General features: G+C 38.3%; 2 protein-coding genes across 3 annotated transcripts; one reads left to right on the top strand and one right to left on the bottom strand.

Annotated features, from left to right (window-relative positions):
* Positions 1 to 948: 948 nt before the first annotated feature.
* Positions 949 to 8098, bottom strand: LOC111583604 (uncharacterized). 2 transcript variants are annotated; one of them, XM_055011166.1, is made up of 5 exons: positions 7850 to 8098; positions 7467 to 7673; positions 5176 to 7375; positions 4793 to 4999; positions 949 to 4701 (listed from the first exon to the last, which is right to left on the bottom strand). In XM_055011166.1, the coding sequence occupies exons 3-5, from the start codon at positions 5275 to 5277 to the stop codon at positions 3961 to 3963; spliced, it is 1050 nt and encodes a 349-aa protein (XP_054867141.1). In that variant the 5' UTR covers positions 5278 to 7375; positions 7467 to 7673; positions 7850 to 8098; the 3' UTR covers positions 949 to 3960. The 2 variants fall into 2 exon arrangements, with proteins under 2 accessions (XP_054867141.1, XP_023148545.2); XM_023292777.3 differs by lacking the exons at positions 949 to 4701; positions 4793 to 4999 and having other exon boundaries at positions 6389 to 7375.
* A 1299-nt stretch (positions 8099 to 9397) lies between these two features.
* Positions 9398 to 17268, top strand: wdr54 (WD repeat domain 54). The gene is made up of 10 exons (XM_023292779.3): positions 9398 to 9546; positions 9744 to 10019; positions 10976 to 11038; positions 11225 to 11291; positions 11775 to 11831; positions 12139 to 12266; positions 12661 to 12761; positions 13045 to 13207; positions 13465 to 13539; positions 13662 to 17268. The coding sequence occupies exons 2-10, from the start codon at positions 9795 to 9797 to the stop codon at positions 13791 to 13793; spliced, it is 1011 nt and encodes a 336-aa protein (XP_023148547.2). The 5' UTR covers positions 9398 to 9546; positions 9744 to 9794; the 3' UTR covers positions 13794 to 17268.
* Positions 17269 to 19092: the final 1824 nt, after the last annotated feature.

The following is a 19092-nucleotide window of genomic DNA, read 5'->3' on the forward strand; positions in this document are numbered from 1 at the left end:
GTTCAATGATGGAAAATACTTTATCTGTAATTTCTAATATTTGTATTTTAAAAATTTTGTTTAATTTCATAACGACATGTATTGTATCTTGTCGAATGATCTCATTCAATATTTTGTCTGTTTAATATAATTTAATGTAATTTAATGTTTAACTCTATTAAACAGACAAAAATATTGAATGAGATCATTCGACAAGATACAATACATGTCGTTATGAAATTAAACAAAATTTTTAAAATACAAATATTAGAAATTACAGATAAAGTATTTTCCATCATTGAACATTTAAAAAATACAATTAAACAAGAAGAATGTTAAACATTTCTAAAAATGCAAAACATTTAATCAGATCATTAAACCCTTAAAAAGACAAAACATTTAATTAAAAAATTAAATGTTTAATTAGAATATTACATCATAAAGACAATAAAACTTCAAATAGGAATTAAACAGAAAATACAATGAAGCATTTAAAAAGAAAACTAAACATTAAAGGGTGGTATATGTACATATAATTTAATTGTATTTAATGTTTAACTCTATTAAACAGACAAAATATTGAATTAGATAATTCAACAACATACAATACATGTCATTATTAAATTAAACAAAATTTTTAAAATACAACTATTAAAAATTACAGATAAAATATTTTCCATAATTAAACATTTAAAAAATAAAATTAAACAAGAATTATTATTATATAATATATACAAGTATACAAGTATTAAACATTTAAAAAAAATGCAAAACATTTAATTAGATTATTAAACCTTTAAAAAGACAAAACATTTAATTAAAAAATTAAATGTTTAATTAGAAAATTACATCTTAAATTTCTTAAATCTTTTTAACAATAATTACAATTAACAATAAATTAAGTTTTATTGTATTATTATTTTTTGTTTGATTTAATTGCTTTTTGTTATGTAGTTTATTTCTTTAATCTTCTTTTTCTGTCAAGATTTTACCCCAACCTTAAAAATGAAATAAACCCTTAAATCACAATGAAAATACTTCTGTTGTCACAATCATGAGTTAGTCAATTATTCAGTTTATCAATTCAACTTTATTTGTTTAGCACCTTTTACACAGATGACAAAACTAAACAAGCAAAGAGAAAAAACTGTGATTAAAACTCAAAAACATATTTTTAAAAAAAAAGATTTAACATGGTAATAAAATATGTTGTGTCCAGTGGATGGAGGGAGTTTATTGAAGTCTTCTTGGGCTCACATGGGAAATCATTTAAAATATAAACTTGATATTCAGTCTAAGGAAACTGCAGAGCGACAGATGAACCAACAATATCTCCTGTTTTCTCCTTTAATCAGTCGACTCTTCTTGTGCTTTCAGACCAAAGAACTACAGACTCTTCACAACCTGCTCAAACTCTTGGTACAGGACCTCACCACACGGGTCAAGAAGGTTTCTGTCTCATTTCTACTCTGAAGCTCACCTTCTCCTGCTCAAACTGCTGACAAATGTTTCTGCTGCTCTAAAGTCTGGTCTCCAGAACTTCCTAAAAACTCTCAAAGTCTCTTCTGCTGCAGGTTGCTTTGTAGAACTGTTACAGAAAACCTCACTAAACCACATGGAGGGGCCTCAAGATAGTCGTCCAAATGAAACCACACAAAAACCAAACTAGCACAACCCAAACGCTAAAGTCTCCTGCAGCCTACCAGAGAAGCTCTGAGAACAGAGAATCAGGACAGGAACTCTTACCTTCTGGACAACCAACATTGGTTCCCAAACAAGAATACAGAATATGTCTGACCAAAAACCTCTAAAGACTCACTACAGCCAAGATAAAGACACAACTCAGCTGTACCAAACCCACTAATCACTGCACACATTAGCACCATGTGCTAACTGTGGCTAAAGAACCACATTTACCAAGACAACTATCCAGTACAAAGCCCTAAAACACACCAAGAAACACATTAAAGACAATTTTACTGCTGGAAGCTGCAAGCCAATGCCTAAAGAACAAACTGAAGCAATGGAGCCAAACCCAGTTCACTGGTGAAGAGAAGCAGAGGAAATGTTTGACTGCAGCTAAATAAAGCAGGAAGAGACTGAGCTGCTCAGGTGTTCCTGATAACACTGAGCTGCTCAGGTGTTCCTGATAACACCAAGCAGCCACCTGGACAGCCAATAAGAACACAGCTTCCTGGAAGTCCAGAGGGCTGGGTTAGTGAAGGAGATTTAATTTAAAGTTGAAGCAGAAAGTTAACAAAGAAGGTTGAAAACCACCTTCTGATACCTGAAATCTCTGAGTTTTCACACAAAGAACACCTGAACATGTCAAACTGGTTCCATAGTAGAACCATCAGTGTAAAAACGTCATAGTATGGTGTGTTGCTCAAAAAACATTAGGATCCAGCTGTCAGGGACAAACATGTAAGAAACATGAGAACAGAGAGAACCCAACCAGTAGGTCACAGTTTATCATCCCCCAGTCATCTCCTGAAGTCCATATGGTGAGAGACATCAGTATCTGGTTGTTAATTTACCAGAGGATGCTTATAATCATGCTGATGTGGTCTGTACTCTACAGTATTTTAGTGACTCAATAAATGCCTAAGTTGTTTTTTTTTTTTAAATGCTTTTCAGTTTTTAATAAACATTTAAGAGTCTATATGTAATCAATAAGTGGCCTTTGCCTATCTTAAGAAAAACTCACTCAGAACTCTGATATGTTAACAGTATTAAATAAATCAATAAATACATGCATACACAAAAATAAGTTAATACATTAACTGTGTTAAGATAAGATTTAGATTTTTTTTTAAAAGTTGTTTATGTTTTTGCAGAATCCAGTATTGCTCACTGGTTGGTCATTACATTTTATTAGTTTGATTTCACTGTTTAAAATGATGCCACCTCTTTTCAGACAGAACCTGTGATAATAAAACAATACAAAATTTTTAGTTCCGTGTTAATAAAGCACTTAAAGCTTTAAGTATGGCTAAATGCTTTTTTCAAAATTAAATCTATCACTCCTTAGGTGGTAGTGGCCCCAAGTTCAGTAAAGTTGGAAAGATATTCACAGATTCAGACTTCCAGCATCAATAACTCATCAGATATAGGTTGTCAAAACATAAACGGTGCCTCTTTCCCATTGTTGCAAGGCAGACAATGTGCTACAAGCCCAGTTTCATCAAAAGTAGCTGTCTTTCAAGCTACAGGAATAACATTGGTGTCTATGGAGTGAACAGGGTCCGTCTGCAATTTGCAAAACCACTGCAACAGTAAAGAGAGACAAATATTCAATAACTTCACTCTTATACATTGTAGTGTCACTAAAATCACTGCAGCCTTCAACTGGCTCCTGTTGACAAAGTGTTTTAACAGAAATGTAAATGCTGTAATTTGATTCTTTTAATGAACCATGTAACTTGAATGGATGTGATGCTGGTGTGACCACAGTGCACACGTCTGATGTTGCTCACAGTGGTCCAAGGAACGCTCAGGGAGTTTGTGTGTTTGCTCAGACTCAGGAAAAATTACAGGGAACATTGTTTGGGACTCAAGCAGTTCCTTCTTTTACTCACTATCTCCCCAGCCTTAGAAAAAAAAAACCTGTTCACACAGCACAGATGAGGCTGAGGTACACAGGAAATGTTTGGCTCCATTGTACAAGTTTGGGTAAACGGTTTTGTGGGTTGCCCAGTAAGCCAGTGGGTCTGCCGTTCTTTCTACAATTGCATTCGCTGTGGCGCTTTGCATTTACCAGGCTCTACTTGCGTGTTCGTCTAATAGGCTCCACAGCTGAACTGAAAAATATTGAAGATCATCATCATCATCACCAGAAATGTCAGTCATTCCCTATTCAGAAGAGAAAAAGAATACCTGTGGAAGGTGCTGCTGGTGGTGGAGGACGAGGCTGCGGTGGTGCTTGTGACGTAGATGACTGCTGCTTGGTATTCTTTATGTTAATTGTTGTGCATTCTGTTATTAAAAATTGATAGAATGGGTTGGATTATTACATTTGAGAGGGTTAAGTTCAACTGACTGGGGATCCAAAAGAGAAACACCCTTGGCTAAGACCATTGTGTCCAGTCTGAGAGGCCCAGACAACTTCATCTGTTCCTTTCTATGTCTAGAGGGAGACAGTTTCTTCAGAAGGACATTATCCTCACTTTGCCCCTGAAACATTTTAGGCTGATCCTTGGAGCTGGTTAGCGGCTTCAGTGATGGTAATGTCCTTTCAGTTTGCTGCTTGTTGAATCTTGGCTCTAGTCTAGATCGTTCAATTGATTTCATCAAGTTGGATTTTGTGTCATTGTTATCTACAATCTCATACTGAGGAAAAAGGCAATGACGAGGCAAGCTGAGCTTATCGAGCTTTGGTATGTGTTGCCAGCTCTTTTGCTGATGTGGTGATCGAACAGAACGTCTCATATTTTTACCCTGTACCTCCACATCCCATTTTTCTGTTGAGCAGGACAAGGGTGGCAGTAATTTGCGTTGAAAATGTTTTGGAGGCGAATTAACCTGCTGCCTTTTCTTTTGATCAGTCTTTGGTGGAGTGCAAGGATCAACCACTTTATAATGCTTTCTAATGTCTGTGACAAGCCTCTGGGGACTTGTTTCTTTCTTAGTTTGTCTTGAAGAGCATTCCATTTGGGGCATGACATGACATTGGTGGTTGACCCTTGGCTCTGTTTGTAGTGGGACCTGGCCATTGTCAGCCTCCTGTTAGAAAAGGCGATATAGATATATTGATAAATTAGAATACAAATAATTTGAAGTACTTAACTGAAGAGAGGTTACATAATAACAACACCTTTTGTGAGGTGAGATGATGTCCAAGGGTTGCATTTATAACAGGCACACATCCTTCAGCCCAAGCATCTGGAGTTCCTGGCATAGGCTCAGAGTCTTTTGTTTTAGAGGCTTCGTCTGGTCCTTCTCCCTCATCTAGGCACAAGAATTGGCGCTCTACAATCTGCGTGAGGTAGTTCTTGGCCCAGGATGCGCAGAAAGGTATTAGCTTTGCAAAAAAAGGCAACATCATAGATGTTATATGTACATGCATTATGTCTGTTTGGAATTAAAGCAATATAATTTTTTTTTATTGGTTTATTATTAGTGACTGTCAATCAGTGATATAATGTTAACATTGAAATAAAATGTAAACATAAAACTTATTTGCATCTTGAGTTTTACCTGTCTTTCAATGTCCACCTTTAAACAGCCTTCCATGACCTTACTCAACAGTTCATCCATGATCTCCCCCACGATCTCTTCTGTATCCTCTTGGATCAACATATCTGTCCATTGAGCCTGAATTAAGCGACCAGGAATAACATATTCCTCGTCTTTCACACTGGCTGCCACTCTGATTGGTGAATCCAAAAGTTTTGAACTGCAGAGCCACAAGTGTAGCAACAGTCAGTGAACTGTTTTTTTCTTTGGTTTGTAGTCTGTCAGCTAAGCACATACACACACACACACACACACACACACACACACACACACACACACACACACACACACACACACATATATATATATATATATAAAAATAAATAAAATCTATCTATTCTCTACGAAATACGAAATCTGACATACTACTAACTCTCAAAGCAAAAACAACGGCAAAAAAACAATCTATTCTGCGAAAAACAATTCAAATGAACAACACTAAATAGGGATCTCCTATCCCGGAACACTAGATCCCGCTGAGTGATTCACATAACAAACCGAACCAATCAGGTGATTCGAAGCAGTTGAGTGCTTCAAACGTCACTGAAGTGATTCAAACGTCACGAGTCACGTGACCAAACCACGCCTCGGCACAGTGGCTCGATACGTTTGCTTCATGAGCTACAGCGCATGTGTCGAAGCCTCGGGTATCAGAGGACCATCACTAGGCGGAGTACCTGGAGAAAACCCATGCAAGCACAGGGAGAACATGTAAACATGCAAACTCCATGCAGAAAGGCCAGGAAGGCCGGGACACTAACCGAGGATTTTCTGGTTGCAAGGCAACAGTGATAACCACCAAGCCACTGTACAGCCCAGCTTTATCTTATATTTAATTGTGGGACAAACTGAATGAACAAATAGTTTTGCTTTTGCTCACTGTAATTAGATTAAAGCTTTAGGCTGCAATGTCCTTGAAGGGCACTTTGTGTACAGACAGCAGTCAGTGAATAGTAAATAAAAACAAATGATTATTGTTCAAGATTAATATTAAAAATATATCTTTATATTTGTATCAAAGAAGCTGCAATGCATATATGGAATTCCCAGCTATCAGGTCTCATTTTTTTAAAATACAAATTAAAAATGTTTTGATGATGCGCATTGTTTATCACTGCTGTTTTGCAAATGCAGAGAAACACAAAAACACATGGAAAAAGAAAAGTATTGAGTCTTTGTAAAGCATGTGTAATTGCTTCTCACAGCCTGACCTGCAATAGACACTATACAAGTTTATATGTTTTTTTTTTTTATTTAATTAACATAAATATCATCCTCAAAACACCACTATAGACACCACTAAACCTTACAATCAGTTGTCACAGCTCTTGGACTGAAATAATGGAGTGACCTGAGGTAGTGGACCACTGGTAACCTGATCAACTGAATATAGTGGCACAGCTACGCTACTCTGTATTGGCCTCAAATTGATAGAATGGGTTGGATTATTACATTTGAGAGGGTTAAGTTCAACTGACTGGGGATCCAAAAGAGAAACACCCTTGGCTAAGACCATTGTGTCCAGTCTGAGAGGCCCAGACAACTTCATCTGTTCCTTTCTATGTCTAGAGGGAGACAGTTTCTTCAGAAGGACATTATCCTCACTTTGCCCCTGAAACATTTTAGGCTGATCCTTGGAGCTGGTTAGCGGCTTCAGTGATGGTAATGTCCTGTCAGTTTGCTGCTTGTTGAATCTTGGCTCTAGTCTAGATTGTTCAATTGATTTCATCAAGTTGGATTTTGTGTCATTGTTATCTACAATCTCATACTGAGGAAAAAGGCAATGACGAGGCAAGCTGAGCTTATCGAGCTTTGGTATGTGTTGCCAGCTCTTTTGCTGATGTGGTGATCGAACAGAACGTCTCATATTTTTACCCTGTACCTCCACATCCCATTTTTCTGTTGAGCAGGACAAGGGTGGCAGTAATTTGCCTTGAAAATGTTTTGGAGGCGAATTAACCTGCTGCCTTTTCTTTTGATCAGTCTTTGGTGGAGTGCAAGGATCAACCACTTTATAATGCTTTCTAATGTCTGTGACAAGCCTCTGGGGACTTGTTTCTTTCTTAGTTTGTCTTGAAGAGCATTCCATTTGGGGCATGACATGACATTGGTGGTTGACCCTTGGCTCTGTTTGTAGTGGGACCTGGCCATTGTCAGCCTCCTGTTAGAAAAGGCGATATAGATATATTGATAAATTAGAATACAAATAATTTGAAGTACTTAACTGAAGAGAGGTTACATAATAACAACACCTTTTGTGAGGTGAGATGATGTCCAAGGGTTGCATTTATAACAGGCACACATCCTTCAGCCCAAGCATCTGGAGTTCCTGGCATAGGCTCAGAGTCTTTTGTTTTAGAGGCTTCGTCTGGTCCTTCTCCCTCATCTAGGCACAAGAATTGGCGCTCTACAATCTGCGTGAGGTAGTTCTTGGCCCAGGATGCGCAGAAAGGTATTAGCTTTGCAAAAAAAGGCAACATCATAGATGTTATATGTACATGCATTATGTCTGTTTGGAATTAAAGCAATATAATTTTTTTTTATTGGTTTATTATTAGTGACTGTCAATCAGTGATATAATGTTAACATTGAAATAAAATGTAAACATAAAACTTATTTGCATCTTGAGTTTTACCTGTCTTTCAATGTCCACCTTTAAACAGCCTTCCATGACCTTACTCAACAGTTCATCCATGATCTCCCCCACGATCTCTTCTGTATCCTCTTGGATCAACATATCTGTCCATTGAGCCTGAATTAAGCGACCAGGAATAACATATTCCTCGTCCTGGTCTTGTGCTGAAGGTGGTGTCACTACGACAGGTGTCCTATGTCCATGCTTGTCAGTTCGGGACTTAGCAGCAGAGCAGGGCATTTTGGCTCAGAATCTAGTGTAAAATATAAAACACACATGAAAAACCAAAGATGTTTGTGATGCTGAAAAATGTGATGTAATCACGGAAAAATAAACATTACAACAACAAAAAACAAAACAGACCAAGCCTAACCTAACAACCTAGCAACAGTACAGAGTCTTTACTAGTCTAAATAAGACTGGATATTTCCAATTCATAACTTAATTAAAAGGCCTACCTCTGAAATATATGTGTTTCTTATGTTTATTTATGTATGAATAAATAACTCAAAAAAATGTCTACATTCCCTTCGAAAGGATTGGTAGTTTAGTTGAATATTTCTCCTGACCTCCATAAATAAGTTCAGTGTGGAAGCAGATGCTTACCATAAGACAATTTCCAGTGCCACTGAGATAGCATAATGCTTTTTAATTTGAAGGATCCTGAGGTTATTATGAAATGTAACTTAAAATCGTACCCTTTGCATCATTAAACAATATTTTCATCAAGTGTAAATAAGCTGCATATTAGCGTGCTAACAGTATTTTTCTCAGTTGGTTCAGTTTGCTGGCAGCTACACCTGGAGCATGAACCACAGAGCAAGATTAGTTGGTTCAGGTTGTTCAGCTATTTTTGGACTCCATGGTTGGGTCCATGCTTAACACCTGGTTTTCGGTTCAGCTGATCACATCACAACCAAACAGTGCAGTTATTGACTGATCGCATCACTGGATGAACAGTGAGTAATCACTCTACAGCAACTTGGCAGGGGCATAGGAGTTTACACTCAGGTGACAAATAGTAAATGGTAATTCAACAGAAATAATACGATTTTAATACAACTTTATGGTCACGGATTTCTTTTCTTTACGTGTAGCGGGCAGCCTGATGTCTGTTGTGACTCGGTTAATGTTTTCTAATCATTCAGTCATTCACAACACTTTTACATTCAGGTGTTAAAGCGAGTCTTTGGGGTTTATATAAACATTTTCAAAAAGATCGTGGTAGTTTTAAACAACCTATCGGGTTTATCGAACACTATCAGTTGATTTACTCTTGGAATAAACAACGTTAGCTCTTTGAACCAAACTGGAGCGAGGGATAGAAATACATGTATCAGTTTTAGGTAGTTAATTATACGCAATAAAATGGCTTATTATACCACAACACAGTCGGCTGTATGATATTCTAATAGTCACTGTTTTACTGTCAAAGCTTAAGTCAAGTGCTTAAAACTTTACCTCAGTCTTCTTGTACCCTCGACTCCGTATGTTCTACGGTTGCTCAGCAACCCAGCACGCAAAGCTGAGGTAGGACGTAGAGGTACGTTGTCGCTATGGCTGCGGAGGACGCATAGGTAATCCTATTGCTATAAGAAGCTAGAAAAGTGCTCGGTTCACGTTAACTTTATATGTAATAATCAGTCACGACGACACCAATGGAGGCAGAACCACATTTCATGTAATCTGAAGCAAAGGTATGTGCAACATGTCACACAGAAACTAACCCATTCCTCTTGTATTTGTAGTTATCGCAGTTGGATACTCGCTAGCATAACTAGCTTGATGCTAATTTAGCGTTGCCATTTGCAGCGAAAACGGAGGGCTCGTGGGTTGGCTATGTTTTAATCATAATGCTAATTTGATTGTGGGGACCTTTATTTTCTTCTTTTAGACTGAAACCAGATTCCACACTGTATAGCAAGCGTCCAAAGAAGACTGCTCGATGTATCACAAAGAAAAGAGCATCCAGATAAAAAACAGTGCATCAGCGCTGTACAACAACCTCGGCGTGCTGCGCATCGCCCCGAGGCGTCTCACCTACTTCACGGTGGTCCATGCTAATGTGGTCAACATGATCAGCGCGTCCTGGGACGGACTCAACTACTCCCACCGTCAGCTGCAGTCCAAGGAGCCGAATGTGGCCACGAGCACATCTCTCATAATGCAGGTCAGGCCTCAGTGCAACCTCTGCAGTTCTAAACGTGTTCTACCTGTTACACACAAAGAGCACAGAGGTGAGGCAACAGGTATCATTGACATTATTTATACATTTTCAGTGTTTTTCAGGCAAGTTCCATTTCATACTCTTTCTAGACGTGCTTCCGTAGACTTGCACAATTTGACGTTATCGGATGTTTTCCAGCACACTGAAGCTCAAATGAAACCATGACAAGGAGGATGAGTGCCAACTCCATTCAGTTAGATAAACTATATCAGTGGTGTTTGTAATTGTAGCCTCATTTCTTGTAAAAAAGTAAATAAGTAAAATTCATTTTTGACTGCACATTACCTAATTACAAAGTGCTTTACAAAAAGCTAAAGAACAAAAGGAGAGCCAGTAAAAGCAAAAACTTATTCAATAAACTGTTTGATTTATTGTAAAGAAATCAATTGGTTTCATCAAGCAACCTGCCATACAGTATAAATTAATTCCATTCAAAATTAGGTTTTAGCTCAAGTTTTGACCCATTAACATCTGCACACGCTTGTCTTATTTGGTGATACCCTGCCAAGGCAAGAGGGTAAAACTGGTGCTAATTATTGGATGTCTCCTTTGTATATTGAGGATTATTGCCCTGCTACAATGACCTAATATTAGGAAACAGTGGAAGAAGAACAGTCAACCCTTCACTGTTCTCAAATGTCAACATCCACACCCTCAACACATTTAACATTGAAAGTAACCATAGTCATAGTCACTGGTACATTTCCATTCTGGTGATCTGGAATAAAGTGCTAAACAATGATAATAATTAAAAATTCTCACAAACAGTTAAGAAAGTTTGTAAAAAAGCACCAACAGTATTCTCTTGGTTCATTTTAGAATTGTTTCACTTTTGCTCTGGCATTTTATGTATGCATTTGTCTGAATAATAGAAATAATATTTAATTTTCCCATAACAGGCTGCATTTTGTGCTCTGCCCTCTCGTGATCTGCTGGTGGTGACCTCTCAGAAGGGCATCCAGGTAAGTTGTTATTTTCTCTTGTCTGCTGTCACTAGTAGTAGTTACATTTGTAGAAGGCACCACATTATTATTGGTTGTATATCCCGATGGTGCAGGAATCACACTAAATCTGTGTCACTGAGTAACAAAAATATAACAGTATGTGTTTTGCAGCCTTACTCTATCATATAAACCCATTGTTTCTAGATGTATGAATCTGATGGCTCCATCATGGTGTACTGGCATGCACTGGATACTCCAGAAACACCTACAGGTAAACTCACGTTAACTATGTTTGCTGCACATGCAAATACACACCCAGAGATGGACCTGTCTCACTTATTAGCCTTAAACTTTAAAAAGATCAGATGCACTATAAGGTGAAGTATAATGTGTGATGCAATTATTCTATGATTATGTTGTTCCTGGAAATGTATCAGTGCAGCTGATCCATCCTCATAACACAAACATAGTTGAAACATCAGTCGGAGGTTCTCATTATTTTAATGAAATAGACCATTTTCACTGCATGTACACCTACATTATTAAATCAGTGGCACTGAATACATTGTACAACAATGTTTTTCTGATTTGTTAGGCTGACTCATAAATACTGTTATCTTTGTTTGCCCACACATTTATACATCTGTTTTTAAATGCATATGTGTGCAATCACACATTTGTGTGTTAAAGAAAATTACTAGTCCAGAGTTTTGTATCAAATCTAGCACATTCACAACATGTATTTCTGTCCCAGAACAGGCAGTGTTTGCTCGAGGGATATCAGCAGTGTGGGAGAATTATATATGTGTGGGTAAGTACCGAGCAGCATATTTTTCCTTGCATAAAATCCAAAGAGCAAAACTCTACAGTCAACTTGTCTCCTTCAAATCCAGACTAAAAACTCATCAGTTCAAGACTATTTAGTCTCTCTAACTGCCTCTCTCTTTATGTATGTTTTTTTTAATCTCTATGTATGTTTTTTTTATTATCTTTTTGTATAGTTTATATCTGTTCTGTTGTATTTGTTTTTCCTGTAAATTGACCTTGGGTGTCAAGAAAGGCACTTACAAATAACACGTATTATGATTATGATTATTATTATTATCATCTTTTTCTAGGTGTGTCATCGGGTGCAATTCTAGTATTTGATGTTCCCAGTAAGGGAAGTAATATTACCCTGTCTGAGGTCCTGGAGGAGCACAAGGAGTCCATCACTGATATGGCCTCAGAATGTTCTGGCAGCCAGGTACAGTGTGTGTGTGTGTGTGTGTGTGTGTGTGTGAGTGTGTGTGTGTGTGTGTGTGTGTGTGTGTGTGTGTGTGTGTGTGTGTGTGTGTGTGTGTGTGTGTGTGTGTGTGTGTGTGTGTGTGTGTGTGTGTATGTGTGTGTGTGTGTGTGTGTGTGTGTGTGTGTGGTTGTGTGTGTGTGTGTGTGTGTGTGTGTGTGTGTGTGTGCGCGCGCTTTTTTAGCTTGTTCATTGTCTGTCCATCTGAACCTTTGTTGATACTGGATAGTTCAAACTTTTCCATGAATAACAGAGTATCTAAATAAATGATTACTTTATGTAATGCTTCTAGACACTACAACCATTCTATGAATTACATAATCCCTCCCACTCTGTGTTGTTTCTGTCTCTTCAGGAGTGCATAGCTAATCTGGTCACTGCAGATGATGAGGGCAACCTGTGTGTGTGGAAGTCCGGGGAGGAATTCCAGCTGCTCAACAAGATCCCTGGTTTTGAGTAGGAAGTTAACTTTGTTACTGTTTTGTGATTTTTGGCAAATAAGGCAAAACTGACTTGATAGAGTGACCTATGGTAACATTTTATCATCACTTACTCCTCTTCTCCTCTAATTTCTTCTCTATTTCTCTACCTTTATACATGATTATACTTATCTACTAATTATTTTTTATATTTTTTTCTGCTGTCCTTTAGTTCTTCTTCATTTTATTTCCTTTCATAATCTAATGTCCATTGTCTTATCTCTTTATTCCCTGATGGCACTGATCTTCACACCTTGAAGCATGAGCTGCTCATCTGTCAAGCTGTGGAAAGGTACAGTGGTGGCAGGTTACGGTACAGGCCAGATCCGTCTCTATGAGGCAGTGACGGGAATTCTGCATGCTGAGGTCAATGCTCATGCTCGCTGGATATACTCGCTGGACATTGCTCCCTTTTCTGGACTGGTGAGTTGTAAAAAACTACATTCATAAGAAAGATCTTTTTTCATCTTACAGTTTATTATGTTGATATTTATCTTTAGAATTTGTGACCACAGTTAACAATAAAAATCATTTCTTTAGTCAGACCTGATGATTAATACAATTACTAAGTATATTTATGAACTCACTTCAAATGGTTCAATTTTGTTATTTATTTAATTTAAAAAATATTGCATTTCTCAGACTATTTGATGAGCGACTATTCCCTTTGTGTGCTTTAGCTTCTCTCTGCTGCTGAAGACTCTCTAGTCAGGGTGTGGCACCTGACTATGACCCCAGAGACCAACAGTGTGGAGGTAATAGGTCATAAGAATCCAGAATCAGACCACAATTTCTGCCCCAGGTTTTAACTTATATCAAATCATTTTTCTCTTCCTGTCAGTCCGACGCTGACTGTGTTGTTCTCACTTCCTCCTAGGTGGCACACTTGCATAATGAATGTGTGACGGATACACAGATCTGTGGCGCCAAGTTCTGTGATGGTGATGGCTACGCCTTTGCAGTGACAGGCTATGATCTGAGTGAGATTATCCGCTACGTACAGTCATAGGATTTTGCTTCAGTGAGGCTACGTTTTTGAATGCGAATTTGATATATTAGTTTTGGTACCTTTGGTATGTTGAACATAGCCTTTTATTTTGGGAAAAGCATTTCATGTAATTTTTGTGTCTATATTTCTATAAATTAGAGCGAAATTAACATATGACTAAATTCTGCAAAAGTGTTAAAAGTTTATGTGTGTATTTCAAGTATAAATTTATGTGGAAATAGCTTTTAAAAACACAAGACATAATTACTGTTCCACACAACTGCTCCAGTAAACATTTTATAGAGAAAGCTTGCGTTTAGGTTTTAATTTTGCATTTCACAAATGCGTCAGTAGATGGGGCTGTGGGTTAAATGTTTTTAGCAAGATGAATACAGTGTAGCACAAACAGATTTCACTAGAGGGCAGGATGGAGCTGCCTAAAGGGTTATGGACTGAAACGTTTTTCGAAAAACTTGCACTGGGACTGTGTGCAGACCACAGGCAGGTTGTGTCAGCCAGTACACAGGAACACATCACTGAAGGAAGGTCAAATTTTTCCCCTGCATCATATTATGAAATGTCTTAAGTGAGCTTCTATGCTCTTCTCTTTCTGCTAAATTCACAGTCTAATATGTGACAGCTCAGTCTGTCACATATTATGTTGTTTAACATGACTTTTGCCGTGCAATACATCTAGATTTGAGTATATCTAATTTTTGTAATGATATCTAGGATGTATTTGTTATTCATGATTTCTGGTTGCATCTTATTTTTTGTAGTTTACAAGCATTTAGATTTGGTGAAAAGAGGGATTCAGTGTGGTTACTGTGGAAATTACATAAACCTTTACTGGAAACAAATTCAACCCTACTCCCCTTTGTACTGTGCAAGCTGATGCAAGACAAAGCATCACAAAGTACAAAATACACATTGTTTTCTCGGATTTGAGATGAGCTGAATTTGCCCTTACTGAAAACAAATCTTGCCACCTTAGCTGCACTGGTGTTGCACTTGGTCTCACTTATCACAGGTCACATGAGTGTTTTTAGTTCACGTCAGGCAATCAGGTATCATAGTCCCACCTTATCGTGACAAGATAAGAAGAATCAGGTCAGTGAGGAATTGTGTGCTATTTGTCAGACTCAGTGCGTATTAAATCTCTTAGTTCTAGTCTTTTCTGGTTTGCAGTCAACACTGGTCACATAACATCAGCTGACAAGACTGTTTTGAACCCACACACGGCATGTTATGTAACTTAAATTTGGTAGGTACCAACTGACAGTCATGTTAATGACTTGGACGGATCAAATGTAAAGCCTTACAGGGAATTGAAGGCATGTAGTCTTTAAGGAATCGATCTTTTTGACAGTATGACGTTGTGTCATGCTTTCCAGCTGCATGGAAGGGATTGACTAACTACACTGGCAGGAGAGGGACAGTGAAGGACTCAACTGTCAATATGAGTTCCCAAATGGACACTCAGATTACATAACTGACTGGAACAGTGCAGAGGGAGGGAAAGGTTGGTCAAAAGTGATCCATGAAACAAGCAAAGGGCCATGAGAGAACAGGAGGTACAGTGGTGAACAAAAAAGGGCCAGTAAAGAAAGAGCAAAGGGTAGAAAGGAAGAATATGACATCACTTTTCTCAGAAAAACATGGAGACAAACAACAGCAGTCATTTATTGCTTGTTAACTGAGTCAATAGTGCTGTGTGACTCTCTAGGCCCGTACACAGCCCCAGGGCCGCTCATGCTGTGTACTGCCACAGTACTTGTCAATAGTTGGCTCTTAGGTGTTACACACAGCTGAGCACACAATGTTGGGGGAGATCAGACCTCGACATGAACCGTTCTCAGATATGAATGTGAACTGCATGTTGTGTAAAATAATAAAGGCATGAGACCAACATTCTCCCACTCATATTGCCCAGTAGACACTTGGAAATCTTTTATTAATGAGAGTGACAAGACAAAAATAGATTCAGCAAGACCTTCAATGAAAGACCCCAATGTGTCACTTTAATAAAATCACAGAGAAGAACACTGACCATAATATGCGTAATACGTATCCGCTCAGAGAAGTCATCATGTGATGATGAGGGCACTGACCTTTCATACAGCTGTCCGGCTTTTCAGGTGTGTGTCAGAGACTCCCATTCTTAATAATAAATGTGAATAACCAACAAGACTAGTTAGTCCAGTGCACAGCCCAAACTGCATGGGTTTCGACCAAACCCGGTTTGTTAAATAGCAACCCACAATGCATTTCATACAGTTCATCCATCAAAGCTAGTTCTGACCTTATACAGTATGTTCGCAGGTGTGGTAAATACCTGCCTCGCATGAGTGGTTGTGTGAATACCACAACATATCTTTTAATCTGTTTGCTTGTTTATTTCTTCATTATACTGGTGGAGAAAGAGCAATTTATCCCTTGCCCATCCAGCCCTGTGGCAGCTGCCTATGCCTGTGTTGCTAAGCCTGCAGGGATAGAGCCTCACCAGGGGGATGAGGAGCCCAAAGCCCCTCCAGCCTGCTGCCACAGACAGACCAGCTCTCTGATGAAGCAATCAGGAAACCAGCTCCCACAGACATGCTGTATAAATAGATCTTCCATTTTATGCACACTGAAATGGAAAGGAGGGGAGTACTACAAACTGACAGATCTGAGTAACTGCCACTGCTGACTGACAGACATGCAGATAGACAAGTATGGCATTAAGGCAGGCACACATGGAGACAAACCAGAACTAGGTCAAATAGCATTTGCAAAGGATAAACAAATAGTCTTTGCAAGTCTGTTTTTTATTGTATATTCTATTTAGATGCAGTACTAAGCAAATTTTTAGTCACTTTAAATATGTAGATTCTCACCAGTCAGAAAATACCATCAGGGAGAAATCTGATCGGTCCTAAATTCATTCTGCTACATGAAAACAACCCGAGATATTCAGCCATATCTTCAATAAAAAGAACAAGGAGTCATACAACAGATGGTGTGGCCCCCACAGAGTCCTGATCAAGTCAGTCTGGGATTACACGAAGAGGCAGAAGCACCTGACACAGCCTAAATCCACAGACGATCTGTGGCAAGTTGTCCAAGATGCTTTTAACAACCTGCCTGCTGAGTACCTTCCCTACCGAAGTGACGCACTAGCGCACCTATGAGAATTGATAGTTTCTAACACTTTTAATTATTTTTCAGTTTGCTGCACTTTATATGTGATTAATTTCTAAAAGTTGTTATTGAAATAGTTGTTACATGCAGTACTGATTACTACATGTTTTATTTACATACCAATGTAGCAATAGGTATTGAACTGCAGTGCTTTTTGGGCACTGATTAAAATATCTCTGTACCACTGAAAAGCTGCTACCGTGTTGAGAAAACAACCAAAGCTGGCACTGAATGACTGGTGGGGTTCTCATTCTTGCTCACTTGTTCTGTGTGAGATATACCAATGAACCACAACATTAAATACACACTTCTAGTATTGTTTTTGTCCCTTCTTATGCTGCCAAAACAGTTCTGACCTGTCAGGGTTTGATATGGGACCTCTGAGGATGTCTCTGACTTTGACAGCGGATCCTTTGGGTCCTGTTGGTTGGGAAATGGAGCCTCTGTTGACAAGCTGCGGATACTCGATCGGACTGGGATCTGGGACGTTGTGAGGCTGGGTCAAAGCCTTGGAGTTCTATCAAGCATTCACTGAGCAGTTTTTTCAGTCTGGTGGGGCTCATTGTCCTGCTGGCATAAGACACTGGCACTGGGGAGCGTCGTTGCCATGGAGAGGTGTGCTTGGTTTGGAACAATCTTTAGGTGATTGGTACATGCCAAAGTAACATCCACATGAATGTCATGACCCAATATTTACTTGAAGAAAATTTCATTGTAAGAAAAGATCAACCTGTGGGTGTAACGTTTTGACTGACTGGTGTATTTTCCCATTTAAACCTCCAATAACTGACTGGAGCCTCTTGGAAGCAGTGCAAATGAGTTGTGAACACAGTACTGACACGTTATCACTTTTTAAATTGCTATGACAAGCAAACTGTTGCTCATTACAAATCAGCAGTTGTGGAGAAACATTAGAATTTGTTTGAGGTCATATTTCTGTCCAGCTGGTAAATTTGAGAGCAGTATACACCTTGTTTTGGGCAAGAGTACAATCAGTTGTGACAGATTTTTTTGGCTTTAGCAAATTGCCTGCTGTGAACCAGAAATTATACTTTGAGCGTGGTGAAGTGGACAATGAAGGGCCGAATTGATAAACGATGAATCAAAACTCACTCTAAAATTCTATAAGCTGAAGGACACTATAAATTCTGGTGATAATTAGCCACTTTAAGCAAATGTTTCACTACTTTTATATAATTTTTTAATGCAGAACTTCTGGGTATGGTTTTGTTAAATGAAATCAAAACGGTGCTTTTTAAAAAAAAAAAAACATGCTTGTCCTTTGAAATAAGATGAGTACAGAGGTATGGTTTGGTAGTGGTAGTATGACTCATACATGTGTTATCGAAAAAAACATAAATGATTTCCATTTTTTTTTACATTGATGAATGTATTAATCTATATCTTATCTGCCAAAATAGTCACTACAGAAAACAATTGTAAAACTTGTAAAAACAAATGACTTTGACTGTGAACTACAAATGCTGAAATGAGATTTGTTGCAATCATCTTGTAGTATATGGAGAAGCCATTGATGGTTAAATTATTTATATAAAATGCTCTTTATTATTTTATGTGATTGACATGATCAAATGGTATGCTGCATAACATGCAGAATACTCCAAGTACAAACACAGGTGGAACAGGTCAAGTTGAAGAAAGAAAGAAAGAAAGGGTGTGTAAAAATCTGACTTGATCTTGATGATGATTATTGAAATTGGAATGTGGAGTGACTGGAGTGACTGGAGTGACACCCAGTTTGCAAACAATGACAAAAATGAACCAAAGACAATGCAGCAACGATAAAAATGGGAGGATGGAGGTGTAGTAGATTAGATTTGTGGTACTGCTACAAACTAAATCATAGTTAAGCCAAGCCAACCCCCCCACATCCATACCCACAGCTGCTGTGCATCACCAGATTATACCATGGAAGGACCCAGCTACACATGCTATGTCAAGACAATCCACCCTACTGTGGGCCTCAGGTTTGGGGAAATTTCTAAAGATACAGTAACAACTGAATGCTGTATCCAAAATGTTCTCTGGGAACCATGAGAAGCTGAAGTTTCGTGGAAACAAAAGACAGATAAGGGCACAATTACATATGGTTAGACTAATGAATGAAAAGGCTGTTGAA

Source organism: Amphiprion ocellaris, chromosome 6 (assembly GCF_022539595.1).
Source record: "Amphiprion ocellaris isolate individual 3 ecotype Okinawa chromosome 6, ASM2253959v1, whole genome shotgun sequence".
Taxonomy (NCBI): domain Eukaryota; kingdom Metazoa; phylum Chordata; class Actinopteri; family Pomacentridae; genus Amphiprion; species Amphiprion ocellaris.

Excerpts from the sequence above, each read along its gene's own strand:
- LOC111583604 (XM_023292777.3), bottom strand. The coding sequence starts at position 8,089 with ATGCCCTGCTCTGCTGCTAAGTCCCGAACTGACAAGCATGGACATAGG. Across the intron at positions 7,674-7,849 it reads AGGTGGACATTGAAAGACAG|CTAATACCTTTCTGCGCATC; the intron begins GTAAAACTCAAG and ends TTTTTTGCAAAG. Across the intron at positions 7,376-7,466 it reads ATCATCTCACCTCACAAAAG|GAGGCTGACAATGGCCAGGT; the intron begins GTGTTGTTATTA and ends CTTTTCTAACAG.
- wdr54 (XM_023292779.3), top strand. The coding sequence starts at position 9,795 with ATGTATCACAAAGAAAAGAGCATCCAGATAAAAAACAGTGCATCAGCG. Across the intron at positions 10,020-10,975 it reads GCACATCTCTCATAATGCAG|GCTGCATTTTGTGCTCTGCC; the intron begins GTCAGGCCTCAG and ends TTCCCATAACAG. Across the intron at positions 12,267-12,660 it reads CAGAATGTTCTGGCAGCCAG|GAGTGCATAGCTAATCTGGT; the intron begins GTACAGTGTGTG and ends CTGTCTCTTCAG.